The sequence below is a fragment of the Oncorhynchus mykiss genome, chromosome 27, assembly GCF_013265735.2.
Source record: "Oncorhynchus mykiss isolate Arlee chromosome 27, USDA_OmykA_1.1, whole genome shotgun sequence".
Lineage (NCBI taxonomy): Eukaryota > Metazoa > Chordata > Actinopteri > Salmoniformes > Salmonidae > Oncorhynchus > Oncorhynchus mykiss.
Window position 1 is genome coordinate 41,506,190 of NC_048591.1, and position 17,505 is coordinate 41,523,694.

The following is a 17,505-nucleotide window of genomic DNA, read 5'->3' on the forward strand; positions in this document are numbered from 1 at the left end:
TTGGAGATCTGTGACAACGAGGAGGCCATGGACAGCGTGTCCATCATCTCTAACATCAGCCAGTCGTCCACCCACGCCCGCTCCCCGTCGCTGCGCTATTCTCGGAAGGAGAACCGCTTTGTCTCCTGTGACCTGGGGGAGACAGCCTCCTACTCACTGCTCATCCCCAACAGTGGCAACCCCGAGGTGGACAACATCAACATCAACATCCCTGACACGGTGGAGGCCCACCGGCAGAACAGTCGCAGGCAGAAACAGGAGACGGGAGGCTACCGCGAGGAGATACAGCTGCTCAACGAAGCCTACAGGAAGCAGGAAGAGGACAGAGAAGACTGATACACACACACAGAGGAAGCAGGAAGAGGACAGAAAAGACTGATACACACACAGGAAGCAAGAAGAGGACAGAGAAGACTGATACACACACACAGGAAGCAAGAAGAGGACAGAGAAGACTGATACACACACACAGGAAGCAAGAAGAGGACAGAGAAGACTGATACACACAGGAAGCAAGAAGAGGACAGAGAAGACTGATACACACACACAGGAAGACAATGAGGGGACAGAGAATACTGATGCACACACACAGGAAGACAACGAGGGGACAGAGAAGACTGATGCACACACACAGGAAGACAATGAGGGGACTGAGAATACTGATGCACACACACAGGAAGACAATGAGGGGACAGAGAAGACTGATGCACACACACAGGAAGACAATGAGGGGACAGAGAATACTGATGCACACACACAGGAAGACAACGAGGGGACAGAGAATACTGATACACACACACAGGAAGACAATGAGGGGACAGAGAAGACTGATGCACACACACAGGAAGACAACGAGGGGACAGAGAATACTGATGCACACACAGGAAGACAACGAGGGGACAGAGAATACTGATGATCACACACAGGAAGACAATGAGGGGACAGAGAATACTGATGCACACACACAGGAAGACAACGAGGGGACAGAGAATACTGATGCACACACACAGGAAGACAACGAGGGGACAGAGAATACTGATGCACACACAGGAAGACAACGAGGGGACAGAGAATACTGATGATCACACACAGGAAGACAATGAGGGGACAGAGAATACTGATGCACACACACAGGAAGACAACGAGGGGACAGAGAATACTGATGCACACACACAGGAAGCAGACTGGAAAGATAGATCTAGAAGGACTGACCTTTTAACTCTATATTTTAAGTGTATCTTGACCTTTTAACTCTATATTTTAAGTGTATTTCGTGACAAAACATTATTTGCCGCTGCTTAAGACATCTGGGACACATATCCTGTGTCCATTCTGTGCTTTAAAGGTCCATTATGTGTCCATGTGATGAGGTGAGGTTAAGTGAACGGTGTAGGACTAAGTGATGAGGTGAGATGGAGAGAAAGGGGTGCAGGACTATGTGATGAGGTGAGGTGAGATGGGGAGAAGGGGGTGCAGGACTATGTGATGAAGTGAGGTGGGGAGAAGGGGGTGCAGGACTAAGTGAGGAGGTGAGGTGGTGCAGGACTAAGTGATGAGGTGAGGTGGTGAAGGACTAAGTGATGAGGTGAGGTGGTGCAAGACTAAGTGATGAGGTGAGGTGGTGCAGGACTATTTGATGAGGTGAGGTGAGGTGGGGAGAAGCGGGTGCTGGACTAAGTGAGGAGGTGAGGTGGTGCAGGACTAAGTGATGAGGTGGGTGGTGCAGGACTACGTGATGAGGTGAGGTGGTGCAGGACTAAGTGAGGAGGTGAGGTGGTGCAGGACTACGTGATGAGGTGAGGTGGTGCAGGACTAAGTGACTATGTGAGGTGGTGCAGGACTAAGTGATGAGGTGACGTGGTGCAGGACTAAGTGATGAGGTGAGGTGGTGCAGGACTACGTGATGAGGTGAGGTGGTGCAGGACTAAGTGACTATGTGAGGTGGAGTGAAGGTGGTTTGGGACTAAGGGACAGCAGCGCAATGAAAGAGAAGACAGAAAGGGAGAGCAGAGAGAAAGGCTGGAGAGAATAGTACCCACCTTAGTATTCAATCTGGGGTCTCCACCATAAGGAAATAGAGAGAGAGAGAGACTGGTGAAGGTTTCACTCTTCACAGTCTCCACATGGACCTGTTATTACAATCAACGTCACCAATGAGGCAACAAGGAGATCACTAGCTCCTCTGTCTGAGTTATCCCAAATCAAATCAAATGTATTTATATAGCCCTTGGTACATCAGCTGATATCTCAAAGTGCTGTACAGATACCCAGCCTAAAACCCCAAACACCAAGCAATGCAGGTGTAGAAGCACGGTGGCTAGGAAAAACTCCCTAGAAAGGCCAAAACCTAGGAAGAAACCTAGAGAGGAACCAGGCTATGTGGGGTGGCCAGTCCTCTTCTGGCTGTGCCGGGTGGAGATTATAACAGAACATGGCCAAACTGTTCAAATGTTCATAAATGACCAGCATGGTCAAATAATAATAATTGCAGGCAAAACAGTTGAAACTGGAGCAGCAGCACAGCCAGGTGGACTGGGGACAGCAAGGAGTCATCATGTCAGGTAGTCCTGAGGCATGGTCCTAGGGCTCAGGTCCTCTGAGAGAGAGAGAGAAAGAAAGAAAGAGAGAAAGAGAGAATTAGAGAGAGCATACTTAAATTCACACAGGACACCGGATAGGACAGGAGAAGTACTCCAGATATAACAAACTGACCCTAGTCCCCCGACACATAAACTACTGCAGCATAAATACTGGAGGCTGAGACAGGAGGGGTCAGGAGACACTGTGGCCCCATCCGATGACACCCCCGGACAGGGCCAAACAGGAAGGATATAACCCCACCCACTTTGCCAAAGCACAGCCCCCACACCACTAGAGGGATATCTTCAACCCCCAACTTACCATCCTGAGACAAGGCCGAGTATAGCCCACAAAGATCTCCGCCACGGCACAACCCAAGGGGGGGCGCCAACCCAGACAGGAAGATCACATCAGTGACTCAACCCACTCAAGTGACGCACCCCTCCTAGGGACGGTATGAAAGAGCCCTAGTAAGCCAGGGACTCAGCCCCTGTAATAGGGTTAGAGGCAGAGAATCCCAGTGGAAAGAGGGGAACCGGCCAGGCAGAGACAGCAAGGGCGGTTCGTTACTCCAGAGCCTTTCCGTTCACCTTCACACTCCTGGGCCAGCCTACACTCAATCATATGACCCACTGAAGCGATGAGTCTTCAGTAAAGACTTAAAGGTTGAGACCGAGTTTGCGTCTCTCACATGGGTAGGCAGACCATTCCATAAAAATGGAGCTCTATAGGAGAAAGCCCTGCCTCCAGCTGTTTGCTTAGAAATTCTAGGGACAATTAGGAGGCCTGCGTCTTGTGACCATAGCGTACGTGTGTGTATGTCACTGTGTGTATGTGTGCATGCTCTGTCTGTGTTTAACTGTATCAATATGTGTGTGTGTGTGTGTGTGTGCGTGTGTGTGTGCGTGTATGTGTCTGTGTGTGTGTGTGTGTGTTAAATATTGTGCCTTTACTCTTAAATAATCTGCTGAGAACTTGGACTCTGAGGAATAGATCAGTTACCTTGCTGCTGAGACTGGAGTGGAGGCTGCTGAGGGGATGACGGCTCATAATAATGGCTGGAACTGAGCAAATGGACTGAAATGAATGGCATTTGATACCATTGATACCATTCCATTATTACGCTCCAGCCATTACCACAAGCCTGTCCTCCCTAATTACGGTGCCACCAACCTCCTGTGGCTGATAGCCTGGAGGACCCAACCTCCTGTGGCTGATAGCCTGGAGGACCCAACCTCCTGTGGCTGATAGCCTGGAGGACCCAACCTCCTGTGGCTGATAGCCTGGAGGAACCAACCTCCTGTGGATGATAGCCTGGAGGAACCAACCTCCTGTGGATGATAGCCTGGAGGACCCAACCTCCTGTGGCTGATAGCCTGGAGGACCCAACCTCCTGTGGCTGATAGCCTGGAGGACCCAACCTCCTGTGGCTGAGAGCCTGGAGGACCCAACCTCCTGTGGCTGATAGCCTGGAGGACCCAACCTCCTGTGGCTGATAGCCTGGAGGACCTAACCTCCTGTGGCTGATAGCCTGGAGGACCCAACCTCCTGTGGCTGATAGCCTGGAGGACCCAACCTCCTGTGGCTGATAGCCTGGAGGACCCAACCTCCTGTGGCTGATAGCCTGGAGGACCCAACCTCCTGTGGCTGATAGCCTGGAGGACCCAACCTCCTGTGGCTGATAGCCTGGAGGACCCAACCTCCTGTGGCTGATAGCCTGGAGGACCCAACCTCCTGTGGCTGATAGCCTGGAGGACCCAACCTCCTGTGGCTGATAGCCTGGAGGAACCCAACCTCCTGTGGCTGATAACCTGGAGGACCCAACCTCCTGTGGCTGATAGCCTGGAGGACCCAACCTCCTGTGGCTGATAGCCTGGAGGACCCAACCTCCTGTGGCTGATAGCCTGGAGGAACCAACCTCCTGTGGCTGATAGCCTGTAGGAACCAACCTCCTGTGGCTGATAGCCTGTAGGAACCAACCTCCTGTGGCTGATAGCCTGGAGGACCCAACCTCCTGTGGCTGATAGCCTGGAGGACCCAACCTCCTGTGGTTGAGAGCCTGGAGGAGTAGATCAGTTAATAGATCAGTCTGCGTTCCAATTCGTCCCGGTGGGGTTGAGGTCAGGGCTCTGTGCAGGCCAGTCAGGTTCTTCAACACCAATCTCGACAAACCATTTCTGTATAGACTTCGATTTGTGCACGGGGGCATTGTCATGCTGAAACAGGAAAGGGCCTTCCCCAAACTCCTGCCACAAAGTTGGAAGCAATGAATCATCTAGAATGTCATTGTATGCTGTAGCTTAAAGATTTCCCTTCACTAGAACTAAAACAGCTCCTGACCGTTATTCCTCATCCACCAAACTTTACAGTTGGCACTATGCATTCAGGCAGGTAGTGTTTTCCTGGCATCCGCCAAACCCAGATGTTGAAGAGTGATTCATCACTCCAAAGAACACGTTTCCACTGCTCCAGAGTCCAATGGCGCTGAGCTTAGGCTTGCTCTTAGGCTTGTGTGCGGCTGTTTGGCCATGGAAACCCACTTCATGAAGCTCCTGAAGAACAGTTATTGTGTTGACGTTGATTCCAGAGGCAGTTTGGAACTCGGTAGTGGGTGTTGCAACTGAAGACAAACCATTTTTACATGCTTCAGCACTCGGTGGTCCCGTTCTATCAGCTTGTGTGGCCTACCACTTCGCGGCTGAGCTGTTGAAGGTCACTAAGCTCTTTAGTAAGGCCATTCTGCTGCCAATGTTTGTCTATGGAGATTGCATGGCTGTGTACTCAATTGTATAAACCTGTCAGCAACAGTTTTGAAGAGGTGTACACATACTTTTGTATACAGTACCAGTCAAAAGGTTAGACATCTACTCATTCAAGGGTTTTTCTATATTTTTACTATTTTCTACATTGTAGAATAATAGTGAAGATATCAAAACTATGAAATAACACATATGGAATCACATAGTAACTAAAAAAATTGTTAAACAAATCAAAATATATGTTATATTTGAGATTCTTCAAAGTAGCATTGATGACAGCTTTGCACATTCTTATGCATTCTCTCAACCAGCTTCACCTGGAATGCTTTCCCAACAGTTTTGAAGGAGTTCCCACATGTTGAGCACTTGTTGGCTGCTTTTCCTTCACTCTGCGGTCCAACTCATCCCAAACCATCTCAATTGGGTTGAGGTCGGTGATTGTGGAGGCCAGGTCATCTGATGCAGCACTCCATCACTCTCCTTCTTGGTCCAATAGCCCTTACACAGCCTGGAGGTGTGTTGGGCCATTGTCCTGTTGAAAAACAAATGATAGTCCCACTAAGCGCAAACCAGATGGAATGGCGTATCGCTACAGAATGCTGTGGTAGCCATGCTGGTTAATTGTGCCTTGAATTCTGAATAAATCACAGACAACATCACCAGCAAAGCACCCACACCATCACACCTCCTCCTCCTCCATGCTTCACAGTGGGAACCATACATGCAGAGGTAATCCGTTCACCTACTCTGCGTCTCACAAACACACGGCGGTTGAAACCAAAAATCTCAAATTTGGACTCATCAGACCAAAGGACAGATTTCCACCGGTCTAATGTCCATTGCTCGTGTTTCTTGGCCCAAGTAAGTCTCTTTTTCTTATTGGTGTCCTTAACTAGTGGTTTCTTTGCAGGCCTCATTCACACAGTTTCCTCTTTACAATTGATGTTGAGATGTCTGTTACTTGAACTCTGAAGCATTTATTTGGGCTGCAATATGAGGTGCAGTTAACTCTAATGAACTTATCCTCTGCAGCAGAGGTAACTCTGGGTCTTCCTTTCCTGTGGCGGTCCTCATGAGAGCCAGTTTCATCATAGCCCTTGGTGGTTTTTGCGACTGTACTTGAAGAAACGGTCAAAGTTCTTCAATTTTTCCGTATTGACTGACCTTCATGTCTTAAAGTAATGATGGACTGTCGTTTCTCTGCCTATTTGAGCTGTTCTTGCCATAATATGGGCTATCTTCTGTATACCACCTCTACCGTGTCACTACACAACTGATTGGCTCAAACGCATTAAGAAGGAAAGAAATTCCACAGATGAATTTTTTACAATCCACACCTGTCAATTGAAATGCATTCCAGGTGACTACCTCATGAAGCTGGTTGAGAGAATGCCAAGAGTGTGCAAAGCTGTCATCAAGGCAAAGGGTGGCTACTTTGAAGAATCTCAAGTCTCAAATATATTTTGATTTTTTAAAACACTTTTTTGGTTACTACATGATTCCATATGTGTTATTTCATAGTGTTGATGTCCTCACTATTATTGTACAATGTAGAAAATAGTCAAAAAAACAAACTGGAATGAGTAGGTGTGTCAAAACCTTTGACTGGTGCTGTACATAGTGTATGAAATGGGTTGAACAGATTGGAAACATTATTAAAGTGGCCAGTTCCATTATTTAAGTGACCAGTGTTCCATGTCTATGCTCATAGGACAGCAGCCTCTAAGTTGCTTTTCAGTCTGTATGTCCCAGCTTTGTTGCACCTGTACTGACCTCACCTTCTGGGTGATAGCGGGGTGAACAGGCCGTGGCTTGGGTGGTTCGCGTGACTGAGGTCCTTGATGATCTTCTTGGCCTTCCTGTGACACCGGGTGCTGTAGATGTCCTGGAGGGCTCTCAATGGTGCATCTGTAAACGTTTGTGAGGGTCTTAGGGGCCAAGACAAATTTCTTCAACCTCCTGAGGATGAAAAGGTGCCGTTGTGTCTTCTTCACCACACTGTGTTTGGGGACCATTTCAGACACTCATGTGAGCCTCCAGGTTTTATTTCATGTTTCATAAAGGATGTGTTTCGTTGTGTGTCATCTGTGTTGTGTTGTGTTGTGTCTTTCAGCAGAGAAAAGCTTTGTCACGTGTCACATAATGTTTTGTCCTTCCTATGAATGTGCTCATAAAATATTTATACTAGAAAAATGCCTCAAACAACACTGTAAAATGCATTTACATTCACAATGCTTTAAGGCAAAAAAAAGCAAGTTAGAGAATAGTGGCTTATAGACTCATATGGCTTATGAATCAATATGGCTTGGGTTATGAATCATATGGCTTATGAATCATATGGCTTCACTTATGAATCATATGGCTTATGAATCATATGGTTTGGCTTATGAATCATATGGCTTATGAATCATATAGCTTGGCTTATGAATCATATGGCTTATGAATCATATGGCTTATGAATCATATGGCTTATGAATCATATGGCTTATGAATCATATGGCTTGGCTGATGAATCATATAGCTTATGAATCATATGGCTCATGAATCATAACCAATGGGTCTCAGTAGATGAGTTGACTTTTGACCTTGTAATGAATAGAGACCATTTCAGCGTTTTGACAAAAGTTTTAGCATCTTCAGCCAAGCAGAATGGAAATAAACTCATCACTTGCTCATGTGACTATATGGTATTGAGGTTTGCTTTCCATACTGTACACATTTTTAGATGAGCGTTTTTCTTCTTATTTGGAAATCATTGAGGAAGGATGCATGGAATACCACTGAGAAGGCTGGGATTAATGTTTGTTTACCTATATTAATTACTTATCTATGCTAATTGAATGAATTGAATCAGTCTAAACAAATTCAATGATAGATTTTAATCAACTATAACATAACCAACAGACCTGATACAGTATATAGTCTCTGTGTTCCTGTTATGTGTGTGGTAACTAAACCAGTTATTCCCAACAGTCCTCAGTGGAAATGTTATTGTCCTCCTCCTCTTTCCTCTATCTAATGTGATTTCAGCTGCTCTGTTTTTGAGTGACCCCCCCCCCCCCCCCCCCCCGGTCTCTCTCCCACGTACAGGTCACGCTGCTGTCATGAGACTGACACGTCTTCTGTGTTCTTGTTGCAGCTTTAACCTCCCCTTTGAAAATGACCTCTGTGGCCAAGGTAGACACTGAGGGGCACAGGAAGTGTCCTGGGTTAAGGAATGCTTTGTTAGGGAAAGAGGAGCGTTGTTGTCATTGTTTTATGTCCGAGGAGTCTTAGCTCTTGACACGGTCAATGTCACATTCATAATCTGTCTTGAAACCCCTTTCATCTCATCCTCCTACTAACACAATATAATGACACTCTTGTTACTTGAAGAATAAAAGCTGTTTAGGTGTAATGCAACACAATGTAAAGTGTTATTACCACTAAATCATCATCACTTCTGGGTTAAATAATTCAGTATGGGGGGGGTCAAAGGTTGTTGGTTGCCAGGTACCACCGGGAGGTACTCCTTTACCATCCTTAAGGAAACACAGACGGGGGAGGGATATTCAATTATTTAATCCATACTAAAGCAACCCTCCCCCTCTGGCTAACTCTATTTCTCTGTCCTCAGTTCTCTCTCTCCCCCTCTTTGTCTTTTGCCCCACCCCTCTCATTCCCTGTCTCGCAAGTTGAGACAAAAGGCACTAGCAGAAGGAGATACGTCTGGATTTTCCCCCCTAATTTCAACGCCAGAGGAAACCTCTGATTCAAACCCAGACTTATAGTGAATCGTTCATATCTTCTCCCATAATATTTCTCACAGACGGAATACATTTCAGTCCAAACTGGTTACTGGCAGATCTTAAATGTAGAATATTGTAGGAAGTGAAATATCCTCATGAGACATGGGGACTCATATTAGGTACACACAGAAGGCTGAATATTGGTAAAAATACATTTAAAAAAAGTAAACCCCAAAGATAATGAATCTCCTGTCCTTCATTTAAACTGACGCTGATGTCAATTTTCATTCATTTGATTGAATAGCAGCATCACCCCTGACGTAAATGATACTGAAGTCATTTCTATTGAGGTTGAGTAGTGGTGTTGTGGTTGATTCATTGGCTGGACAACTGGGTCTAACGCGGCACCGCCATAATGGTGGACGAGGTACAGACAGACTGACGGATGGTAAGCATTTACAAGAGAGTCACAGACTCCTTCATTAGTACTGTGAGAATTACAGCTTCAGAGGTGAGAGAAGCAGACGGTGAGGAAGAACATTTCAAAGGGCTCTTGGTGAAAATATGATCCGTGTTTCATGACAGGGACTCCAGGTTTATGTGGGATCTTCCTTGTTACCTCACACGTCTCACACACATGACTCTCTCTCTCTCCCTCAATCTTGCACCCTCTTAAAAGCTCTCCCTTTCTTTCAGTATTACACTCAAGAGTTACCACTGCTCCCTGTATGTTTAACTCCCTCCTCTAGTTATCTCTCCTTCTCTCATCTCTCATTATCTCTCCTCTCATATCTTCTCTAACTCTCTCTCCTCTCATTATCTCTCCTTCTCGCATTATATCTCCTCTAACTCTCTCTCCTCTCATTATCTCTCCTTCTCATCTCTCATTATCTCTCCTTCTCTCATTATATCTCCTCTAATTCTCTCCTCTCATTCTCTCTCATTATATCTCCTCTATCTCTCTCTCCTCTAATTCTCCCTCCTCTCATTATCTTTCCTCTCATTCTCTCTCATTATATCTCCTCTAACACTCTCTCCTCTAATTCTCTCTCCTCTCATTATCTCCTCCTCTCCTTCTCTCTCCTTCTCTCATACTCTCTCATCTCATTTTCTCATTCTCTCTCCTCATTCTCTCCTTCTATCATTCGCTCTCCTCTCACTCTCACTCTCTCTCCTCTCATTCTCTCTTCTTCTCTCACTCTCTCTCCTTCTCTCACCTTCTCTCCTCTCCCCTCATTCTCTCTCCTTCTCATCTCTCCTTCGCTCACATTTGCCATGCTTTATGGCACTAATTAGCTCTGCTCTGTAAAAAAAATAATAATAATAACATCTCACTTCCCTATAAATTCAACAGATTGCTAAAGGCAATCTGAACACAGTCCAATTAAAAACTCTTTGTTAGGGGGAGCAGCGGGAGACTGAACACAGTCCAATTAAAACCTCTGTGTTAGGGGGGGAGCAGCGGGAGACTGAACACAGTCCAATTAAAAACTCTGTGTTAGGGGGAGCAGCAGGAGACTGAACACAGTCCAATTAAAAACTCTGTGTTAGGGGGAGCAGCGGGAGACTGAACACAGTCCAATTAAAACCTCTGTGTTAGGGGGGGAGCAGCGGGAGACTGAACACAGTCCAATTAAAAACTGTGTGTTAGGGGGAGCAGCGGGAGACTGAACACAGTCCAATTAAAAACTCTGTGTTAGGGGGAGCAGCGGGAGACTGAACACAGTCCAATTAAAACCTCTGTGTTAGGGGGGGAGCAGCGGGAGACTGAACACAGTCCAATTAAAAACTCTGTGTTAGGGGGAGCAGCAGGAGACTGAACACAGTCCAATTAAAAACTCTGTGTTAGGGGGAGCAGCGGGAGACTGAACACAGTCCAATTAAAAACTCTGTGTTAGGGGGAGCAGCGGGAGACTGAACACAGTCCAATTAAAAACTCTGTGTTAGGGGGGGAGCAGCGGGAAACTGAACACGTAGTGAAGAACATCAGTATCTTCCCCAGTAATTTCAAACAGCTCTGGATCAATATATACAATATGAGCCAGAAAGGCAACTGCAGCTAAGTGATTCTTGAAAAAAGCCATAAGATAATGTTACTGTGTTCTACACACCACAGGCATTAAAACAAGGAACTTGTTTAAATCATTTTTTTTGTTAGTCTTATCCGTTTATTGTTTTGATTTGGCTTCTATTTGAATTTAATTTGACCCTAACATGTACTTATTTTGGACCTAAATGCCCTCCGTAGGATTTGATGATACAATCACAGGTGGCCCCTGGAGTGATCAATGAAGATTCTCAAACACACCATGAACGTATCAAACAGAAATATACCAAACTAGGTCCTGACCTCCTCATTAAGGATTAGCTTCCATTACACTTGGCACAAAGTCTTAGAGACTTCACTGTGTGTGTGTGTGTGTGTGTGTGTGTGTGTGTGTGTGTGTGTGTGTGTGTGTGTGTGTGTGTGTGCGTGCGTGCAGTGTTTCCCCTATATTAGCCGTTTCCCCTATACTACTCCTCCTCTGTTCCTCGGGTGATGTGGAGGTCAACCCAGGCCTTGCGTGTCCCCAGGCGCTCTCATTTGTTGACTTCTGTAACCGTAAAAGCCTTGGTTTCATGCATGTTAACATCAGAAGCCTCCTCCCTAAGTTTGTTTTACTTACTGCTTTAGCACACTCTGCCAACCCTGATGTCCTTGCAGTGTTTGAATCCTGGTTTAGGAAGGCCACCAAAAATTCAGAGATTTCCATCCCCAACTACAACATTTTCCGTCAAGACATTACTGCCAAAGGGGGAGGAGTTGCAATCTACTGCAGAGATAGCCTGCAAAGTTCTGTCATACTTTCCAGGTCTATGCACAAACAGTTCGAGCTTCTAATTTTAAAAATTTATCTCTCCAGAAGTCTCTCACTGTTGCTGCCTGTTATAGACCCCCCTCAGCTCTCAGCTGTGCCCTGGACACCTTATGTGAATTGATTGTCCCCCATCTATCTTCAGAGTTTGTTCTGTTAGGTGAACTAAACTGGGATATGCTTAACACTCCGGCAGTCCTACAATCTAAGCTAGATGCCCTCAATCTCACACAAATCATCAAGGTACCCACCAGGTACAACCCTAAATCTGTAAACATGGGCACCCTCATAGATATTATCCTGACCAACTTGCCATTCAAATACACCTCTGCTGTTTTCAATCAGGATCTCAGCGATCACTGCCTCATTGCTTGCATCCGCTATGGGTCCGCGGTCAAACAACCACCCCTCATCACTGTCAAACGCTCCCTAAAACACTATTGCGAGCAGGCCTTTCTAATCGACCTGGCTTGGGTATCCTGGAAGGATATTGACCTCATCCCGTCAGTAGAGGATGCCTGGTCGTTCTTTAAAAGTAATTTCCTCACCATCTTAAATAAGCATGCCCCTTTCAAAAAATGGAGAACTAAGAACAGATATATCCCTTGGTTCACTCCAGACCTGACTGCCCTCGACCAGCACAAAAACATCCTGTGGCAGACTGCACTAGCATCGAATGGTCCCCGTGATATGCAACTTTTCAGGGAAGTCAGGGACCAATACACGCAGTCAGTCAGAAAAGTAAAGGCTAGCTTTATCAAACAGAAATGTGCATCCTGTAGCTCTAACTCCCAAAAGTTTTGGGACACTGTAAAGTCCAATGAGAATAAGAACACCTCCTCCCAGCTGCCCACTGCACGGAGGCTTGGAAACACTATCACCACAGATAAATCCACGATAATCGAGAATTTCAATAAGCATTTCTCAACAGCTGGCCATGTTTTCCTCCTGGCTACCCAAACCCCGGCCAACAGCTCTGCAGCCCCTGCAGCAACTTGCCCAAGCCTCCCTAGCTTCTCCTTCACCCAAATCCAGATAGCAGATGTTCTGAAAGAGCTGAAAAACCCAGACCCTCACAAATCAGCTGGGCTAGACAATCTGGACCCTCTCTTTCTAAAATTATCCACTGCCATTGTTGCAACCCCTATTACAAGTCTGTTCAACCTCTCTTTCGTATCGTCCGAGATCTAAAGATTGGAAAGCTGCCGTGGTCGTCCCCCTCTTCAAAGGGGGTGACACTCTAGACCCAAACTGTTACAGACCTATATCCATCCTGCCCTGCCTTTCTAAAGTCTTTGAAAGCCAAGTAAATAAACAGATCACTGACCATTTCAAATCCCACCGTACCTTCTCCGCTGTTTCCGAGCTGGTCACGGGTGCACCTCAGCCACGCTCAAGGTACTAAACGATATCATAACTGCCATCGATAAAAGACAGTACTGTGCAGCCGTCTTCATCGACCTGGCCAAGGCTTTTGACTCTGTCAATCACGGTATTCTTATCGGCAGACGCAACAGCCTTGGTTTCTCAAATGACTGCCTCGCCTGGTTCACAATCAACTTATCAGACAGAGTTCAGTATGTCAAATCGGTGGGCCTGTTGTCCGGACCTCTGGCAGTCTCTATGGGGGTACCACAGGGTTCAATTCTCGGGCCGACTCTTTTCTCTGTATATTTCAACAATGTCGCTCTTGCTGCTGGTGATTCCCTGATCCACCTCTGCGCAGACGACACCATTCTGCATACATCTGGCCCTTCTTTGGACACTGTGTTAACAAACCTCCAAATGAGCTTCAATGCCATACAACACTTTTCCGTCGCCTCCAACTGCTCTTAAACGCTAGTAAAACTAAATGCATGCTTTTCAACCGATCGCTGCCTGCACCCGCTCCCCCGACTAGCATCACTACTCTGGACGGTTCTGACTTAGAATATGTGGACAACTACAAATACCTAGGTGTCTGGTTAGACTGTAAACTCTCCTTCCAGACTCATATTAAACATCTCCAATCCAAAATTAACTTTCTATTTTGCAACAAAGTTTCCTTCACTCACACCGACAAACATACCCTCGTAAAACTGACTATCCTACAGATCCTCGACTTCGGCGATGTCATTTACAAAATACTCTACTCAGCAAACTGGATGCAGTCTATCACAGTGCCATCCGTTTTGTCATCAAAGCCCCATATACTACCCACCACTGCGACCTGTATGCTCTCGTTGGCTGGCCTTCGCTTCAGGTCATCTATAAGTCTTTGCTAGGTAAAGCTCCGCCCTATCTCAGCTCACTGGTCACGATAACAACACCCACCCGTAGCATTTGCTCCAGCAGGTATATCTCACTGGTCATCCCCAAAGCCAATTCCTCCTTTGGCCTTTTTTTTCCAGTTCTCTGCTGCCAGTGACTGGAACGAATTGCAAAAATCACTGAATTTGGAGACTTATATCTCCCTCACTAACTTTAAACATCAGCTATCTGAGCAGCTAACCGATCGCTGCAGCTGTACACAGCCCATCTGTAAACAGCCCATCCAATCTACCTACCTCATCCCCACATTGTTTTTATTTAATTTCTTGCTCTTTTGCACACCAGTATTTCTACTTGAACATCATCATCTGCACATCTATCACTGCAGTGTTAATTTGCTATATTGTAATGACTTCGCTACTATTGCCAATTTATTGCCTTACCTCCTCATGACATTTGCACACATTGTATATAGACTTTTTTCTATTGTGTTATTGACTGTACGTTTGTTTTTTTCCACGTGTAACTCTGTGTTGTGGTTTGTGTCACACTGCTTTGCTTTATCTAGGCCAGGTCGCAGTCATAATGAGAACTTGTTCTCAACTGACCTCCCTGGTTAAAAAAGGTTAAATAAATATATATATATATTTTTTTTTTTAACTGCCGCTGCTAAATCGTTGCCACCATTCCAAAAAATATGATTAAAAAAACGGTGTAAACTTAAACATCTAACATCAGATATAATTCATGTAAAAAAGATAATGGACCTATATATTTTTAAATAAAACATTTTTGAGAACTAACAATTACTAAAATTATAACTAGACAGGGAGAATCTAACATTTTTAATTATCTCCTTCTCTCATGGGACCCACATTGATTTTGTTATAATGTTTGAGTCACTCGGATAGCATAAGAACAAGGCATAAGTCATGGCAAAAAGGGATGTAGAATTGCAGGAAATTCCCTCTAAAACAGCAAAAAAAGAAATCTCTTTGGTGAGGGCTTCTACCATGCCCCACTACTCACAGCAAGCCCCATTTTGATCCAGAAAAAAAACCCTGGAGTGACAAGTCACAACATATATTTTGTAGCATTTCGTGCATTCAGAGTATTTCGGGGTCTCGCCGGGTTGCGCGAACCAAGCCTATCATGAGAGAAACGTCATCATCCTTCGACTATTTCATTGTTGTGTAAACTATGCGACAGGATATATATCTATACACAAGACTCACATCCTTGCAAAAAAAATATATACAGATGTTCTCTTGATATCAGCGGAAATGCTATTTATTTCTTTCACATTCAACTACTTAGGTATTTCGAACATCATCTGAAATATGTACACGCTTCGAGATATACAATTATTAATTTAGCACATCTACTTGATCCACGGGCCGGCTAACGTTTACTAGCTAACGTTAGCTAGCAAATCCCAAGGCAAAGGTTTCGAATAGTGCAGCAAGTTTAGCTAGCTGGCTAGTCCCAATTTGTAAGTCTACAGACAGTGTCTTGCACTGCTATCTTGCCATAGCTGTGTTTCTGTGGTTTTGAAGGCGTTATGAGTTATGGAGGTTATGGGGGCAGAGGCGGCCGACGAGGTGGCCGAAGAGGAGGTCGAGGATTCGGACGGGATGGGAGCCGGGAGAGGTGGGACCGCCTAGCTGGGTCGAGTGGTGGTGGACACCCGCGGAGCACCGAAACGGAGTCGAGGGAGGACCGGGGAGAACGAGGAGGGAGAGGTGGGGGACCAAACCGTCCACCCCCGCATCTAAAGGGCCGGGAGATCGGACTGTGGTACGCCAAATGGGGAGGCTTGAAGAGGAAAGAAAATGAGAGAAAATCGGTTAGTGGTGTAACATTAGTTACAGAGGCACCTGTGTATCTGGTGTGTAGTGGCTTGCTTGGGTTGTTGTCGTTGGTAGTCAACTCTCGTTACATAGTCTCGTTGACTATCACGGCTGACAACTAGCTATATCTGTTTTTTGATAACGAAGTAGCTACGTATCTCTAATAAATCTATAGTATCTAGCATGTATCAGGATTAACTCTGTACTAATGCAGTTGGTTTCCCCTCGCGGTGTAGCGGGCAGTGGTTCAGATGGATGAGTCCAGGGAACAGCATATCACTAATCTGCTGAACACTGTCCAGAGAGGACCGACATGCCCAGCCAGGGAGGCCCACCCCTCCACATCTGAGCACTGGCGTTCAACCCCGTCAGCACCGGTCAGAGGCGGCCACTGGTAAGGCACTGTCTTCCTGGCTGTGTTTGAGAGCATCAAAACCGTGCTGTATTATGGGTAAATTCTGACAGACTGACTGATGAACAAATACCTTTGAGTAGTTATTTGTGATTCAAGGCGATTTGTAGATCAGTCAGTCTAGACTCGCCTTTAAAGTTGATTGCAATGTCGAACACTCCCAGTCTCTCAGAAGAGTACAGCTGCAGTAGGCTCTGTCATGTACTGTGACACGGACAGACAGACAGACAGACAGACAGTCAGTGATGTGATGTGTTCAGGTCCACAGGCCCCAGCCCTAACCCTAGTCTCCAGGACATCGTTAGGCCCTATGCATGGGTCCTCTGTGTGTTGTGGACATGAGCCTGCTTGCTGCAGCTGCAAACTATAAAAACTCCTTTTACATCTCCTAAGTTTTTGGAATATTTAGGAGGGCTCATGTCACCATCATCGTCTACATTCAATGCTTTTGAAACATAACGCATTCCGCCTGTGATTTACTACAACACTGTTATTTACCTGATCTGTGTTTCAGTTACTTTGATGGTGATGAGCCCTCTCAGGATGTCCTGAAAATGGATCTCAAACAAGAGAAGAAGGAGGTTGAGGAGAGGCCAGTACAGAACACTCCACTCACATCACAACGGTAGGCTAACTTCTAGATTTTAGGGTTGTTGTTGTTGTTGTTCCTATTGCCATGCTCACTCGTTAAAGCGATTCACAATCATGTCTCTTTCTCCTGCCTTTCAGTTACTTCCCACAGGATGTCCTTAAAGCTGAACCCCAAGAAGAGAGGGAGGAGAAGGAGAGGAGAGGGAAGGATAAAGACCTGGAGTATTTGTTTCAGGAGGTGGTCAGGGAGAATGCCCTGGACCAGCAGTTAAAGAGAGATCTAGAGAGGAAGAAGGCGGACTCTAAATACCTAGACATGCTGGTGACAATTCACTTCATAAAAAACTAGCAGTATTATAATTACTGTGTTTGTTATTGATAAACACACATGTTATCATAACACCAATAGAACTGGTGGTGAGATGTTCTTAGTTCTCAACATCTATTGATGGACTGCTTGTAGTAATTCATGTTTCCTGT

The 17,505-nt window shown here is 45.7% G+C and overlaps 2 protein-coding genes across 2 annotated transcripts in view; both read left to right on the forward strand.

Moving 5' to 3' along the window:
* LOC110507232 (probable G-protein coupled receptor 149) overlaps positions 1-422 on the forward strand; it is a 21,423-nt gene extending 21,001 nt beyond the window's left edge. Inside the window, exon 4 of the mRNA XM_036965039.1 lies at positions 1-422. This exon is cut by the window's left edge and continues 291 nt beyond it. Coding sequence (XP_036820934.1) covers positions 1-336 — 336 coding nt within the window. The 3' untranslated portion in view covers positions 337-422.
* A 14,834-nt stretch (positions 423-15,256) lies between these two features.
* The window catches only part of dhx36 (DEAH (Asp-Glu-Ala-His) box polypeptide 36), a 50,477-nt gene continuing 48,228 nt past the window's right edge, over positions 15,257-17,505 (forward strand). Inside the window, exons 1-4 of the mRNA XM_036965019.1 lie at positions 15,257-16,018; positions 16,259-16,416; positions 16,949-17,059; positions 17,164-17,347. Coding sequence (XP_036820914.1) covers positions 15,734-16,018; positions 16,259-16,416; positions 16,949-17,059; positions 17,164-17,347 — 738 coding nt within the window. The 5' untranslated portion in view covers positions 15,257-15,733. The remainder of the gene's footprint in view (positions 16,019-16,258; positions 16,417-16,948; positions 17,060-17,163; positions 17,348-17,505) is intronic.